The sequence below is a fragment of the Hippoglossus stenolepis genome, chromosome 5 (genome assembly GCF_022539355.2).
Source record: "Hippoglossus stenolepis isolate QCI-W04-F060 chromosome 5, HSTE1.2, whole genome shotgun sequence".
NCBI lineage: Eukaryota > Metazoa > Chordata > Actinopteri > Pleuronectiformes > Pleuronectidae > Hippoglossus > Hippoglossus stenolepis.
The window spans coordinates 14,730,959-14,748,396 of record NC_061487.1 but is presented as its reverse complement, the minus strand read 5'-3'; the positions used below and the strand labels follow the sequence as shown (position 1 = coordinate 14,748,396).

The window sequence follows — 17,438 nt, the reverse complement described above, 5'->3', positions numbered from 1 at the left end:
TAAGGAACGCTTTAGTAATCCTCACTTCAGACCAAACAGCAGACATGTCAGTCATCTTTATTCATAGCCTGTCCCTCTCATGCTTCAGTTTCATAGTGGAGCCATCAGGGGGAGGGACTTGTGCAGACTCAAAAGCCTGATGGTGCAGCCACAAGTGACAGAAAACAACAGAGACGGTGAAGGAGCCAGTTTCATGAGGAGAGCAGAGCAGCTGCTGGAGACGTGGGGACAGATGTGAGTTCATCAGCAGACAGAAGCTTTAACACTGAGGTAAGATGTGGCTGCTGCTCAGTTTAATGTGGGACATGAAGATTAACATATGGGAAGTTGGTTCTAGTTAAGATTGTGAAAAAGATGAGATTGCCTTTTATTCTATATTCTATTTTATTACTTCATTATTCATTTCATTCATTCCTATTCATAGAGGGAATAATAGCAATACAAAGAATATGCTGTGGCCTGTGTCAGACAAAAATGTTTCACAACAGATACCCTGCCCTCAATACCCCAAATGCTCTTATCTTTTAATTTGTAATCCTGTTATAATCACAAGAAGGAAACACTGTTACTCGGCTCAGCTTGGCACAGTTGCATCTTAAGCCAGTAAATCAGTATTTAGACAAATTAAAGACAAACCAAGTGCACTTTCTGCTTTGCTGGTCAAGTTCTAGTGTTGTTAAGACTTTCTGAACAGGAAGGTGAAAGTAGGTACAGCTCTGAGATGGAATGCTCCACAGCAAGCTGCAACACGTAATAAGGGTTTTCTGTGCTCCTGTTAGAAATCAATGTGAATGCTCTCTTACTGTATATCCACAGGGCCGGACTGGTGGAGAAAAGACAGGCTGGACAGACAGACCACATCAGATAAAGCACATCAATGAAGACACTTGGCATGGCGGTTTTCAAGCAACAGAATGTGGATGATTTCTATGAAATTGGGGAGGAACTAGGAAGGTGAGTACAGTAGAAAATATTTATTACTAATGCTCAAAAAACTTTGTGTGCGTCAGAGTGTGAGAGGAGCCCCCTGCTTGCCTCTATGTGTGCAAACAGCTGGCTTGTTTAAGCTTGACTTGGGAGTGTCACGGTGTCAAAACTAGGTGGAAGTTTACAGCCAGAGATAAAGTCTGAAAAGTGAAAGCTCTCTATGAAAACAAGCTCCAACTGGGTTCAGTCCAGCAGAGAGAATGAAATGTGATTTTTGCCAAAGGTGACTCTGGGCGGTGGTGGAACCAATGTGTTGAAGTTTATACGTTAAGGAGGGGTGTTAATTCAGAGCAGACATCAAGGAAACAGCGTCTAATGGGGAAATAAATTAAAGGAAGTTGGCAGACTGCATTGGGGCCTGAGGAAGCTGCAGAGTCGTTTTTTGCACGGACGCACAGCTCGGACCTACGCAGCACTTGTTAACAGACGGAGAGGGTGTGAGGGGAAAGCGTCTGACCTGTGACCTTTCGCTACCTGTCAAAATACACACTGTGTCCCAGTGTCTGCTGGCCCCCGACTCTCTGACACACCCTGACAGCACAGACCAACATCTGCTCTGGAAGTGCTTCAGCTGCGTTTCAGGAGAGGTTTCATGTCCAGCACTTTGATTGTATGCTACATTGAGATTCTACATATTTCCTCTTTTATTTAAACATTCAAATGCAAATGCATTGAAAAGCAGAAATTTACTGGACGTAAACTGGGTATGACTTCACAATTATTAAAAGGCATCCATTACTCAGGGTTTACTAGGTGGAAATAGGGATTTTACTCATAAATGCTTTATCGATTAGTTGTAAGTCAGTCAAATTACTTGTTGACCACTTTCTATGAGAAGAGCTGCAGAGATCTGAATGCACTTATTAATAACGTATTAACTATTTATAAACTGCAACAAATTAATGACAAATTATGATTCATAATTGCAGATGAATTTCCAATATTGTAGCTTCCTGATTAATTAAAGACTAATCACGTCATAACCTGGCAACTGTTTAAATGTTTTGGAAAATCGTCAGTGAGTTGTGGTTGAGCTGAAATGTGTTGCTTGAGAGGAGAACTGAGACCTGAGGTTTGTACGTGTTCAGCTTCACCATCGTGAGAAACAGAAACTCACATCTACTGTGGTTTTTAACGCTGCAGATGTTTGTGACTGAAACCACAAAACTTTGTTTTTTCAGTCACAGGTCACATCTGAGAATTTAATCACAAATTCAGCCGGAGTCTTTCGCTCGTAGCTCTTCTGTGTTGTTTAGACAGCTTTATGGTGAGTTTTGAGTTCGCCCTCAGTTTGTGTTGACCTCATGGGTTCAGACCTCTCCACAGTGGAACTGTTGCTCAATCGTCCTCTCAAGAGAGTGGGGAAATTGAGTGGGGCCAGACATTGATCGATGTGGTGTATTTAAATGTTCTGTGCTCTGTGGAACTGTTGAGCCGAGAGGAAAGTCCATTCATCATATCAGCCCCCCCACTGTTGACAAATTCTAAAGTCACAGGACCCCACACGGTTGCACTCGCTGTTTCTTTCCACTGATGGAGAACGTTTGGTAAACCTATCTGTAGGACAACCCTGTGCTTGAGACACGGGGCATTCACCGGAAACTGTACCAGTCTTAACATGCGATTGATGACACTGATGATGACATACAGTAGGAAGTGTGTGAGTGTTGGCCCACAGCTGCCACTGCCCCCCCGACGAACCTGTGGTGAGCTGTTGTGCAAGTGACCATAAAGGCAAGGTGCTGAAGAATGTGAACTCTACCTGTCAACAACAGACTCGTTCTTGTCCATGTTTGGTCGTGACCAGCACCATGTTCGGTCTGACAACCTTAGTACATTTACAAGATGTTATTTCCGTGTTGGTCATGCAGCGCTTACTGATTTAAACAAAACACCATCTCTGTAAGTCATCAGCAAGTAACGACAAAAATTCACAGGATGCACCGTTGGGTAGGAAGTGCCATTGTCTTTGCGTTCCTGAACACAAATAAAAGACTTGTAAACTTCCTCTAATTACTGAAATGTGTAAATACTGCACTGACACCATGGCGGATGTGAGTATGATGTCTACTACGCAGGTTTCACAGCCTTGAGTCTGTGGTGTTTATCTACACTGGCTGCATGTCTTTGTGGATGTTGATGTGTCAGTTGTTCGGCTCACTACTCTGGTCCATACTAAAATATCTCAACAAGTATTGGATGGATTGACAAGAAGTTTTGAATCTGCATTCATGGTCCCCAGATGCTGAATCATAAAGATTGTTCCTCTAGTGCCACCATGAATTTGACCATTTTGTTTAAAAAACTACTGAACCACAGATGGAGTGCCATGACATCTATTATGTCCTCGTCAAGATGAATTATAATCACTTCCATGATAGCACCACCATATGGTAAAATCTTTATAGTAAAACAACAACAAAACTATTAACATTTCCATCAGCCTTAGCTGTACTTTGCACTTAATGTTAGCAAACATGCTAAGCTAAGATCATAGACTGTGAATAAAGATGGACGACATGTCTCCACTTCTTCCCACTATCGGGAAATGAATTGCCAAAATATCCAGGATATGAACGCTGCCATTTTGTGCATTTGGATCCACAGTCTGTGCAGCAGCGGATTAGTTATGTCACATGCTCGACCAAGAGTCAGTGTCAGCTGTCAATCATGATGTTTCCTTCCTTTTATATGGCATCAAATAACTAATTGAAAACTTATTGGAAAAATGATCAAACATCAGTGTGATGAGATCTAACTGATATTACAGAAACCGTCTTTGAGAACAACTTAATTGACATGTACTTTGACTTTTTAGTTTGGTCTACGTCTCACCCACTAACATGGAAGAGGCAGGGTGTCTTAATCGAGGGAGGTTGGGGGGGGGGAGCTGTCATGTCGTTAATCCTCATTTACAGTCAATGGCTAAGATGGTGAACATAAGGCTAAACATGAGCAGGCTATCTTGTTGGATCTCCCAGAGCCCTATGCTCATGATTCATTTAGACACATTTCAAATGCAGAAACACTGACGAGGTCTGATCTCACCACACCTGACGTCAAAGGTGTTTCCCTATTCCTCTCTGGTTGATGTCATTTCTAGAAACACATGAAAACGAATGCAGAAGGAAATGTAATGGGGAAATGTGCAGACGTTTGTTGTCTTTGGCGAGGACGCAGGGAGGCCGGCGATGCTCGGTGGGGGCCGCAGCGCTCACACTTGGGATGTGTTGAAGTGCGAGGTGCAACAGGTGCTCCTGGTGAATGCAGTGAAGTGATAGAATTTCTCCAATGGGATCTACTGTACGAGGTTTATCTATAGCTTTGAGGGAGGGTGTGCACGGAGCAGGTCGGGAATGCACGTAGTCAGCTCTGAGGAACACGCATTCCTGCTGTTGAGTGGGTAGAAAAATGTGTTTATTCAACGCAGCCTGGCAGAGGGAACTCCGCGTTGACCTCTTGGACATTCCCGGAGTTCCCGTTTGACAGGGGTCCTCCCGTTACTGTCAGCAAACACTCGTAAAGCCTCGCTGAGCCGGAGATGATTTGTTGACATTGGACCACTTCAAAACCAGTGGGGATCTATAGTATCCTGAACAATTTAAAGGGCATTTAAGTCGAAGTATTTCAAAACAAAAGCATGGTGGCTGACAAAGCTGTATTCTAAGTTGTTAAATACAAAATAATTGTTGTTTTCTGCAGTGTGAGGATCCTTATTTTAGAAGTCCGAGCTGCTCCTCCAGCCGTCGATTTACAGATGGTGGACAGGGCTTGGCCAATTATGAATCTGGCTTTCATTGTCATCGCAGCCCCCCCGAGCTTGTTCAGTTGAGAAATGTGTTTAAATATTGGGCCGGCGCCACTTGTCCGAGCATTCCTCCAACCTTGGCTGTGGATAATAACCTTCAGCTGTTGGAAGTGGAAACTCTGCGGAGAGATGGTACTTTCAGCCCCACCGGCCCCGGCTTAGAGGCTAAGACAGCCGGCACGCCTGGCCCGTTGTGGAATACCACTCCCAGCATCACTGCTCTCTGCTGTTACTCTACACGACTTTCGCAGCCACACTAAAGCAAAGCCTGCCGCAGACCTTCGTGTCGGGCACTTTCTCACATTTTGGCGACAACCATCAACGCGAAGGGTTATTCTGCTCGGCCTTGCTCTAACAGGCAAATCAAGGACACTGCTGCCGCTCCTGCCATTTGACTCTTCCTCCCCTTGGGGTGCCTGTTTTTGGCAAGAGAGATCTCATTGGACGGCTTACCCTCCTCTCCAGTTCACACATTATCATCGTCATCTTTAACATTGTCAGCCTCTCGGGGACGTCTCTGAGGTGTAGATGTCGCCCGAATGGAACAGAGAGGGGGAGAATTTGAGACTCCACATTGCTCTGCTTCATCACCCCACCCTCCCTGTTGTTACCTCTGCAGCATGAGACTCTTTGTTATGATGTAAGATGCTTTCTCCCCCATTCTCTCTCTCTCTCTCCTACTCTTCTGCATTCTCTGTCGGGACACGTTCACACCCTCCGATGGCGTTTAGTTGCGCCGATATGAATGAAATAATCGTAATAACTACCTTGTGCTTTACAGTTGACGACGTACTGCTCTGGAATCCGGAAGGCATACTGACTCATAAAAAAAATTCTGTCCACTTTCAGTTTTAACCTTTTGTTGTCAGGGAGACGTCTATTTATCATTTCATAACGGAGGGTTTTCCCTTCAGTTTAATACAGTTTTGTTGGCTTGCATGAAAAGCAAACCTCAGTGACTTGTTTCATTGTTTCTGAGTGAGGTAAATCTAGTAGGGAGCTTAGCGTGTACAGTGGAGCTGCTCCCAGATGTGACTGTTGAGTGAGCGCAGGACAGGGTGTGCCTCATAAGAGCAAACGGGCTCACCCGTCCTGCTCTTATGTGGTTAAGGAAAGGTTAAACTCACTGTATGGGTTGATTCAAACCACAAAGAGGATAACTGTTGTTTGGTTGGTATTTAATCTCTGCCAAGGAGGTTTTGTCCTTACCCCTGTTTGTTGGTCTGTATGTTTGTTTATAAGCAAGATAGCACAAAAATGACTTGATGAATTACAACAAACCTTGGTTGGGGGGACGTGGTATAGGTCAGGGAAGAACTCATTTAATTTTGGTGCGGATCCAGATTAGGGCATTTTTTTCAACATTGCGAGATTTTTTGGGGGGGGTCCTTTTCACCAATCTCCGAGCAAATACTTAATTGTTATTAATTATATACATTTTAATTATAGTTTATGAAAAACAAAAACAGGCATGTTAAGTGGACTGATATCAATGACTGCGTGAAATGTGGTGCAGCTTGATTGAATTGAAAGGGACTGTTGGGCCTTGGCGGAGGTTTGTTTTGTGATGAGCTCTGTGTGAGTGCTACTTGAGAGTGAAAGTGGAAAGTGAGTGTGGCAGGAGCAGAGTGGGCATCCATGCGTTTGTAGACTCTTGTCTTTTATCCAGCAGCTCCTCTTAGCACTCCTCTTTTCCACTCATCCCCGCTCTCCACTCCTCCGCGCTCAGCAGGACGCCTCTCTCTTTCTCCACAGCAGCAGAATGAGCCTGGAAGCTGAGCTATTCTTAGCCCCACTAGACACCATGATGATAGTGGATACAGATTGGACAGCTTCTCACAGCCACCCTGGAATCTCCGACAGTTATGTCCGAAATATATGAAATGCCAGTTATTATCTCTCTCCTCCTCTGGGCGTTTTTTCACAATGTCTAAAAATACAAAGTGTCTCTATTATTCAAAGACAAAGGTATATTGACTGTATTTATGTCTCACTTTTGCCATCGACCAGCCTCATTCACCCACCCACACACGAATTCCTACAGCGATACTATATATTGTTTCTATCAAACTCTTCCCTCTGCTGAAAAAATCATCAGTGGCGATTTGGGGTTCAGTATCTTGCCCACTTTGGCGTGCTGACTGCAGGAGCCGGGGATCAAACCATCAACTTCATTGTTTGTTTGGCGGATGAACCGCTCTACCTCCTTAACCGAAGTCGCCACAATGCTCGCCCTCCTTGAGCAGAACGACATCTCTGCCACCACAGGACTCACCCTCATGTCTCTGTCGCCTTCGGATCAGTGACTAAGACGTCTGAATTTACAGTGTTGGCAGTTCAGGTCCTAGATCTGTCTTAGTCAGGCCTGAGATTACATGTGCTGCTCTGATCACAGAGACTCTGCACATATATTTAACTGGGCGACGACGCTGGAAAATGTTTTCACACTCTTCAATCTGTCTGTCAGTGAGTCAATTATGAGTGAAAGTACCGTGTAGTTATGTTGGAGGAGAGTGACACTGAAGGAGCATGTCAGAGGCTAACACGCGAAACAAGAGCTCAGTGAAAAGTGAAACAATCGTCCTCTGAGAGATGCTCCCCCCCGAGCCACGCCTCTGTTGTGAAATATTCAGAGTTCCTGGGATTTTATTTTCTCTGTGGACTGATCACTGGAGGATAGTTTGAGATTTGGCAGGAATGCTGGTGAAGTGGGAGGACACCAGCTCTGTCCACACAGGCGTGATTGTTCTTTGTCTGGTCGGGAAACAGGAAGTGATGATGAACTACCACGATATTTCATCTGGTTGTGATACACGGCTTCTTCCCTGGCTTTCTTCACCTGCAGCTATATCCTGTCGTTGATTACCAAGAATCTTATTTTGAAATTTACACAAATATATGATAGTACAAGGTTTTTATCATTTGCCACATAAAAAAACCCAGTAATAACGTTGTTAAGTAATGTCAGTGTCCTTTTTTTTGTGTCTTTTTTTGTGTCTGCAGTGGACAGTTTGCAATAGTCAAGCGGTGCACAGAGAAGAGCACGGGCACCGAATACGCCGCCAAGTTCATCAAGAAGCGCCAGAGTCGGGCCAGCAGACGAGGCGTGAGGAGAGAGGAGATCGAGAGGGAAGTGACCATCCTGCAGGAGCTCCAGCACGCAAACATCGTGTCCCTGCACGATGTGTACGAGAACCGCACAGACGTGGTGCTTATCCTCGAACTGTGAGTCGCCGCATGATTCAACAACCCGGATAAAGTCCACCCCCTACACCCTTAACCGACTGTGGCCATGGTTATTTTATTTGATCCAATGGCCAACCAAGAATTTAACAAGTACAAGCAAGTAAAGACAGGAGTTTATTAGTTTCTGTAAAACAGAAACATTCCCCAACAAACGCTGTGTTTCTGAACTTTACCAAATCACAAGCATTTAGGCTGAAATCCTTTCGGTTACTAATTCAATAAAGGCAAAACACAACAGCAAAGAAGAAAACACAACAAATCACAAAACACAACAGCAAAGAATAAAACACAACAAATCACAAAACACAACAGCAAATAAGAAAACACAACAACAAATCACAACACATGTGGACAGTGCATCCATCCAATCAGCGATGAGCGCCATCGTTTGCAAGTGTTTTGTAATTTGTTGTCGTATTTTGTGTTTTGCACTTCAGAGCAACCGTACTTATGTAATATTTTTTTTACTTTCATTGAACTGAGTCTCCCCTGAAACTGTTTCCTTTGGGAGAATCGCCTCCCACAATAAAAAACCTCTCCCTAAAAACCCCCCAAACATCTGCACACAGTAGAGATTTGTATCCATTTCTTCTGCAGTCACATGATCACAGCCTGTTTAACATCGAGTGTAATATGTTGAGCAGTGTTTACAGACTTTTTAACATTCAATACGTGTCCTGCTCCCTGAGAGTTTTGTCCACGTTTTGTTTGCTGAAATCCTTTGTCCAGCATTGTTCCAGAAAAGAACTGAATGTCTCTCAGCGACAGTAATAGTTGTGTTGAAAAGAGTCCTGAGAGGACCTTGTCTGTGTCCAGCCAGCCCCTGCATGGGAACATGGAGAACCCGAAAACTGGGACTAATTGAAAGCTCGGTCCAATTAAAGCAGGGGTGAACTGTTACTGTGACTGTTAGCGGCGGGATCGCAAACTGTGTGCGTAATCCAGTGATCCGTCCATTATGTCATCTTTGTATGACAGTGAAAGAATATCATGCCTCTGGGATGCCAGCTGGTCAAAGGATGCTTTATGTCGCTCTGTGAAGTTAATGGGGAACATTTATGAGTTGGTCAAACAGACGCAAAGCTGAGCTAAATTGGTACCACAAACAAACGTATACAAGGCATCCATTCACACTTTAGATCAAATTCAAGTGTGTGTTTGTGTGTGTGTGTGTGTGTGTGTGTGTGTGTGTGTGTGTGTGTGTGTGTGTGTGTGTGTGTGTGTGTGTGTGTGTGTGTGTGTGTTTCAGGGTCTCTGGAGGAGAGCTGTTTGACTTCCTGGCTCAGAAGGAGTCTCTCAGTGAAGAGCAGGCCACTCAGTTTATCAAACAGGTCCTGAACGGAGTCCAGTACCTCCACTCCAAGAGGATCGCACACTTTGATCTGAAGGTACAAACTGCTCCATCTGTGCATCACACGTATAAGACTACATTTGTCCCGGGGTTGCAGATGAAATTCTTTCCCTCCGCAGCAACTCTACCATTACATACTGTACATGCAAGGACATTATAATATATATAGCAGGTGTCTAATGTGCATGTCAGTAGAGTCTCACTTTTTCTGAATCACACTTCCTTCCTGTTTGCTCTGGCTGAGGCCCAGATTCTCAGATACAAACACCACAAGGTTATCTCCTCCCTTTCAGAGAGCAGTGTCGCCATCGTCGCTGCTCTCTGAAAACCACCATCCTGTTTACCTCTTCTCTCTTCATGCGTTTTACGCAAACACAAGTCTAAACTTAAATTGGCAAAAATTAAGCACTTTCACTTTCTTGCCATGAGTTAGATAAGAAAATTGAAACCACTAAAGATGTCTAACAAGTATAACAGTTGCAATGTTTTTCGTTAATGCTTACACAAAAGACGGCTTTAAAGAGGCAACGTGAGTTATTTATTGTCTTTATGTATTAATCAATCTCTGTATTAGAGCAAATCAGCTTACAAATGTGCGTCTCTCTTTTGTTTCCTCACCCTTCAGCCTGAAAACATAATGCTGCTGGACAGGAACGTTCCTCTACCCCGCATCAAACTCATAGACTTTGGCCTGGCACACAAAATAGAAGCTGGCGCAGATTTCAAAAACATTTTTGGCACTCCTGAGTTCGTCGGTAAGTGTTTTGTAAGAGATTTGTTTTCACCGCAGGACAGTGTGGTGTCTGGTGGCCTGATTGTGGTGCACAACCATGTCCTGTCTATTTTCAGCTCCAGAGATAGTCAACTACGAGCAACTGGGATTGGAGGCAGACATGTGGTAAGATCCTTTAATTACCTCTGACTCTGCTGCCTTCCATACAACAGGCTGCAGGGCAGAACTTGGGATTAACCTTGTGCTGTTATTCACAGGAGCATCGGAGTCATCACGTATATACTGTAAGTTGCCACGATTCGTGATTATGAATAGGAATTTTGGAGATTATCGAGGAGGGTCTTAGTCAGTGTGTGAACGATCGCTGTGTTGTTTCAGGTTAAGCGGCGCGTCACCTTTCCTGGGTGACACCAAGCAGGAAACAATGGGAAACATCTCAGCGATGAACTACGATTTCGACGAGGAGTTCTTCAGCAACACGAGCGAGCTGGCCAAGAGCTTCATCACACAGCTCCTGGAGAAGGACACGAGGTAAACCAAACAGGTCGCTGGCAAACAGCTGAAAGCCAAAGGTCAAGTCCCGACAATGCCAGTACAAAGCCCGGCTTTAGTTCAGTTTCACTGCCATAAATCCTAAGTGCGTTAAATACGCAGTCCTGATCCAAATGGAAATGAAAGCACAGCCAGTCCACAGAAATCTAGAGCAAGGATTTGGGCACATTTGTTTTTGGTACACACTGTGTTACACTAAATAAGATAAGCTGAATAAACATTATTTACAAAGGAACCTCATTACTTCAGGCGAGCCATTGTGCAATACTTGTCTTTTTTTGCACCGTGTGGTCCTGTGCTGTTGCTTAACAAGTGTTTCCATTTAAAACGCCCCCTCCCAGAAACTGAATATTCCTGTGAATTTTCAACTCATCTGAACGTATTCCCGAATGTTTCACAGCAGAATGTGTGACTGACGTCCCGCTCCCCCCTCCTGTATTTACTCAGCTGCATTTTCTTCTTCCAGAAAACGGTTGACCATACAAGAAACCCTCAATCATCCTTGGATCAAGGTATGCTCTACATGTGTGCCATGTTGTAGCATGTGTTTGGTGTTCTTAATAACTACGGTCAGCTCCCCACCCACACACGTGAAACAACACGAGACAGCTCATGTCAAACAGGGAAGCAGGTTTGTTTGAACAAAATAAAATGTGACTTCAGGCTCATGAGAGTTCAAACACTAACTTCACTCTATATGTTCTGGGAACATACAGTAGTTTATCACAGTGACTGTACATTATATAAGCTGTGTCTCAATTCAGAGGCCGCATTCTTCTGAGGCTGCATTTGAAGAACAGATTTTGTCACAGTGGCACAAATAGACAGTCCCACTTCAAAGTCTCCTTCAAATGCAGCCGACAAATGCGTCCTTCCATCCCCGAGAAACGAAGGCTCCAACCGGTCGATCATTCGCAGCCCAACCTATCCCAGGATTCTCTGCACTTCACTGACGAAGTGCTTCAGTTTCACGCTCAACTCAACTCAACATATTCCTACAAAAATAAGTTTCCAGCAATAATTTGAACATGTAAAGTGTTTGCAATTCTCATCTCTTCAGACGAGGAGTTCCAGAGCCTCAGGGTCCTGATGGCAAAAGCCTGGTCACCCTTAGTTACCAGTCTTGACTGAGGAACTACCAGTAAGTGCTGGTTGGAAGATCTTAAATTATGGCCCGAAGCATAGGGTGTGAGCAGATCCATAACATAACAGTGGGTTGTTAGAATCAATCCTAAAATGAACTGGCAGCCAATGAAGGGAGGCATGAATAGGAGACACATGGGCCCTGTGCTTGGTGTTGGTTAAAATGCGAGCAGCAGCGTTCTGCACCAGCTGAAGCAAAGACCCTGAGGATCGACTGGCACCAGTAAATACTGCACTGCAGTAATCCAGGTGTGAGAGGACGAAGGCGTGAATAAGCTTTTCTAGGTCAGGAGAAGACAGAGCTTATATGATTGTCGTTATATTTCTCTCTCGCATTGGTGATAGTAACTAGATTTAAATAGGGATCATCACAGCAGCACAGATCTAATAGATCTGTAGTTCGCAGTCGGAGGTCAAGGTGAAGCAACATGTCACTAATCGTGTTTTTTACTGGCATGGACATTTAACAACCCGTAACGTCAAAGGACTCCACTCCAGTGTCGGCTGCTGAAATGCATGGGAGCAGTGTCTGCAGTGGAGTCTTCATCCTGTTTGGACGCATCAGCATGAAACCAGGAAACTTAACACACTCAACAACAATGTCTGTCCCTTTTGGTGCTCCTAACTGCCATGGCTTTCGCTGTAGGGTCACACACTAATCCTACAGTACCACATCTGCTGGGATATTCCCCGCTTCGTGTGTTTCAAAGACAATGAGACTCTCACTCAGTGTCCTCCCCCTCCTCCACCCCTCTGTCTGAAGTCCTGCGGTCACACGGAGGAGGACAGCGCCGCCCATGAGGCCGAGAAGAAAGCGGAGCAACTGAAGACTAAGCGTCTGAAGGAGTACACCATCCAGCTGCATTCCAGTATTCCGCAGAACAACACGTACGCCAACTTTGAGCGCTTCGCCCATGTGGTGGAAGACATCAGCCTGATGGAGACGGGGCTGTCAGAGGTGGCAGGGGCCCACCACACTCTTCAGGGGGACATCGAGGGGCTGCTCTCCATCTACAACGACAAGGAGGCCTGGTACAAGGAGGAGAGCGAGGCAGCGAGGAAGCAGCTCTCCCAGGTCCGCTATGAGTTTCGCAAAGTGGAGGCCACCAGGAGGCTGCTGCAGGAGGACGTGAAGGCCGTAGATGCCGGTCTGGAGAGCATCAGCGGGAAATACAACCAGAGGCAGAGCCAGATGGACGCTCTGCGGCTGGAGCTGGATTCTGAAATGCAGTGGCTGCAGGACGTGATGAGCTCCCTGCATCCAGAGGGCGCTGGCAGCATCCACAGCAGCAGTCTGAACATGGACGTGAAGCAGGCGCTGAAGGAGCTGCTGAGTCAGTCCTGCGGGGGGGAACTGTGCCCAGAGGCCCAGCAGCCGCTCAGCGAGTCTGGTTAACACGCACAGACGAAGACACGCTTTCATTGAACTTATAGATCTTAACGTGTTTTACACATTGGTTTTTGTTTTCGGAGACACAAACTTCTGAATGTATAGCTGTGTAGTCTCCTTTTTGAATTTATTTCTAGATTTCTTTATTTGTGAAAACAAAAATAATTTAACTTTTCAGTTGAAGATCTCCTGTAAAATGCCAACTCGACATTTACATTTAGTTTTTTAGAGAGCAAATATTCATATTTCACAAAATGTCATTTATTTTATGTGGTACACTATTAAAAATGATACTAAACTTGAAGTGTTATTAACAGAAGCTGATTAAATTTACGCACAGCTCTTTTTGATGGAGCAGGTTTGGTGTCTCATACTGTAGCAATGAAGACAATAATGGTTCTGAATGTTTTTACTGTGTCATGTTTACATGAATACAGAATCAGACAGCAGATATTTTCAATTGAATGTATTAGAAGTTCACATTTTCTGATTGATTTTATTGTTTTTGTTATCCCAGTCTCTTTTTTAGACTATACAGACATATTTTTACAATGGTTATAAATGTGTAAAATAACTTTTGTAGTCATAAATGTTATTTTTTCTTTCTTTTTATAGATCTTATTAATTAACAAAGGGCACTTTTAATGAAGGTTGAATTTATTTATTTGATGTAAAATCCTTTTGATTTCTTTCTTGGAGATGTTACAACAGCATCTATGATGAGATATTGTGAGTTTATCAGTTTTTCACCTTTATCAGTGTTTTTCATCATCTCAACAGATGTTCACAGATCTTTGGTCTCGCCGTTGATGTGCACACTGACATTTTTAACTGTTGTCAAAACCTCTGAAATAAATGTTCATTATTTATTACATATCCCCATTTCCAATCTGCTTTGATTTTTCAGCAATTTTAGTTTATTTCCTGAGATTCTCCTTTGACAAGCATTCTCCAAATTTGAAATTAACATGAAAGCTCCTTGTGTCTTTGTAGCCTCTGAATACCAGACAGGCCATGGTGAAGAGGCTGTCGGTGGTGAACCTGGATAACTTTAGGAGACAGTACGCCCGACGCAGGTGGAAGGTGAAGTGCAGTATTTACGACCTTACAGTAAATCAAAGTTCTGTATATCATTGGTTTATGGTGTAACTCATTCTCTTTTTGTTCTGTTCAACAGTTCTCATTTAGAATTGTGGCTCTGTGCAACCACTTGACGCGGATCATGAAGAAGGGCAACAAGCTGCCTGAGCAGGACGGGGTATGAACACACTGTTGTAAAAGTAACAGCCACGACTCAGTCAGGAGTTAAAACAATAGTTCAACAAGCTCGTTTGCTTTCTGGCAAATCTGGAAACTTGAGTAAAATGTCAAATTGCATGAATTTTACACAACTTTCTTGCCAGCACCTCTAAAGCTCATTCAATTTCACTTTGTATTTTCTTACTTTAAAGAAGCACTATGTAGCTTTTGACAGTTTGGCCTTACTTTTGAAGTTACTGGGCCTAATGCCGACAGTAAACCTGCTGAGTATTTCCCAACCCCCTCACCAAACATTCATCGTTTGAAGGTAAAATAGTTGCATAATGGATCTTGAAATCGTGCAAAACTGAAGTATAAAAACCACTAGTTGTGTTTTTACGAGGGCTATTTGCCAGATGACTTGTCTTGAGACATCTGGAAATCACTGCTAAGTAATTTTTTAATTTTTACACCCCAGTTTTTGTTTGAATGAAACAAACAAGATGTAAGGTGTTGATGTTTGGTAGGTGGATTTTGTTACTTTAGGACAGAGCAGGCAAAATATTTCTTTACTCTAAAATTAGCTGATCCTGGCTGTAGCTATACATCGTTAATTTATTGTAAGGACGTGAAAATCAAATTAATTTCATCATCCAACTGTCAGCAATAAAACAAGAGAGCATATTTCATAGTATTTTAAACTGTTACTGTAAATGTAACCGTGATAATTGCAGCAGAGGTTGAATCTGTGTGGAGTCATAGAGCTGTACCACCTGTGCAGTTATGAGCCCATAGATTAATCAGAAATGTTTCTAAATTCAAACACTAGATTTTACTTTTATTTTTCTCAGCGTGACTGTGAAAGTGACAACGAAGAAGACGTCCTGAAGAGACGGCCAAGATCCAGAAAGAGAAGTAACACTTCCTGAGAGCAACAACCAGCGTGTTCAAGCCCAAGTGTCAAGTCTGTTGGTTCATGTTCCGGTTGCAAGTAGTGACTTAGCATCTTTTTTCTTTTTTTTTTACGTTGCAGCTGACGTTTTCTCAAAGAGCCCGACACAGTGTCCGTTTGAGTGACAGCTGAATAGGCAGCATTTTTATTGGTCAAGGCGACTTTGTCTTTTTCCACTCATAAAAACCAGCAGACGATAGACGACCTCCTGCTGTTTCTAAATTCAAATGTAGGTTTTAAAGATGTAACATGTGTCATTGTTGACAGGAGCCGAGACGCCGGTGTTGGCGCGTACACAAGAGCGTAGGCAGCTTCCTCTAATAACTGCAGTCTTAAAAGTCCCTCGGCTGTTGTTTGACGCCTCAGTAAAAGTCCTTCTCTCTTTTTATTGTCGGGTGCATGTGAGGATCTGAAAGACTTGTATTGTCCAACGTATATAGACACATTGTCTTGCTGTGGGAAGACAAGATGCTAGCAGGTCTTCATAAACAAATGTTTACATGTTGTTCTGCTTAAATTACAGCCATGTCTGTGTGAACACAGTGTTTACTGTCGACCTCTGTATTTGCCTCATCATAATTACCTGCATTGTTCACTATACAGACATATCTGTAGGTTGTATTGAATATAGGACATTTGAAATACTGTCAATTACTTTCCAATGGGAAAATAGTTGCATTTCATTATAAGACAGTTTATAAATACCTTTATGATGCACTTGTGACTTTCTTGACATCTATATATTTATGGTGTAAATATACATAAATGTAAGCCAAATGTCTTAAGTTCAGTTTTACTCATATCTTAGCTCAAAAGGAACGTTCACTGTCACAAACACGTATTTCTGTTCACTTGTATGTATTGTAAATGGAGCTTTTGTGTAATAAATTAATGAAACGTGACTGTTTGTTCTGTTAGTTTTTATAAAATAAGGAATCAGTGGGGCTATCACGGTACAATAAAGATTATGTTCACATGGGCTTTTTAAAGTGTTCTGCACTGACACCAGTTGCTCCTGACAATAAATTCATTATTACTTCTCTGGACATCAAAGAGCTCTAATTGTAGTCGGGCTCTTCTTCTAATTTTTCCTCTGGCCGCTGTTCCGTTATTTGGTCTCACAACAGCGATGTTGTTTGAGTTCAGCTGGGCTGAAAATGATCAGAGGCATCATTTGATCTGAACTAAATAGATTTTTGGCAGCAACACAATATAGGTCAATTCCACAGACTGCAAGAAAGAAGTATAGTGATCAACAAGTGGGTCAGTCTGAAATCTGAAGGCCTGTTTGTGCTTCAGTGATCCATGACAGCATTGATTCATTTATACACTGTATTTGCACATAAAAGTTTGAAAAGGGTCTGGGGGTCCACATGGATGATTCGCTTCATGAAGTTCTGTGGAAAGAATCAACAATATGGCTTTCTGTTAAAATGTCTTCAGGGCCAAGTAGATCATTTTTAAAGACAACGTAGCTTCAGTGTTGATACACAAAAAATTTAAAAAATTGAACAAAATAATGAAATGAAAAAGCTCCTCCGTTGTGATGGAAGAAACAATCGTTTTCACAGGCTGAGTCATTTTCCTCTTGGTGATGACTAAACTGACAAGGTGTGTAAAGTTGGTGGTGTCGCCATGAGTTTAAGAAACAATATAAAAACCCCCCCACACATAAGATTTACATATAAAACTTTATTGCGGGGGCTGTGGCTGAGGGGGTAGAGCGGCCTTCCTCCAACCAGAAGGTCTGCGGCTCGAAGCCCAGCCCATGCCGAAGTGTCCTTGGGCAAGATGCTGAACCCCGAATGGCCCCTCAGAGATGTGCTTTCATGTTCACATTTTGAATAAAAATGAACACACAGCCGGATACATGTCATGGAATCAAGAGCGTTTCAAAGGGACTTGGGGGACCCCGGGCAAAAGGGACTTGGCCCTACATCAAACCATAGCGAACCCCCACCCCAGAAACACATAATACACATCATCGAATCTTCAAACTGTTCTTTTATTATCAAAAGTAAAAAGCAAAGCACTTAT

At 43.3% G+C, this 17,438-nt stretch overlaps 1 protein-coding gene across 2 annotated transcripts; it reads left to right on the top strand.

Annotated features, from left to right (window-relative positions):
- Positions 1 to 94: 94 nt before the first annotated feature.
- Positions 95 to 16,303, top strand: dapk2b (death-associated protein kinase 2b). Of its 2 annotated transcripts, XM_035156181.1 has the most exons (12): positions 113 to 270; positions 817 to 954; positions 7,799 to 8,020; positions 9,291 to 9,429; positions 10,018 to 10,147; positions 10,242 to 10,290; positions 10,383 to 10,409; positions 10,504 to 10,656; positions 11,144 to 11,189; positions 14,204 to 14,293; positions 14,388 to 14,468; positions 15,301 to 16,303. In XM_035156181.1, exons 2-12 carry the CDS (start codon positions 878 to 880, stop codon positions 15,376 to 15,378), a joined length of 1,092 nt encoding a protein of 363 aa, XP_035012072.1. In that variant the 5' UTR covers positions 113 to 270; positions 817 to 877; the 3' UTR covers positions 15,379 to 16,303. The 2 variants fall into 2 exon arrangements, with proteins under 2 accessions (XP_035012071.1, XP_035012072.1); XM_035156180.1 differs by lacking the exons at positions 14,204 to 14,293; positions 14,388 to 14,468; positions 15,301 to 16,303 and adding an exon at positions 12,584 to 14,087 and having other exon boundaries at positions 95 to 270.
- The last annotated feature ends 1,135 nt before the right edge of the window (positions 16,304 to 17,438 follow it).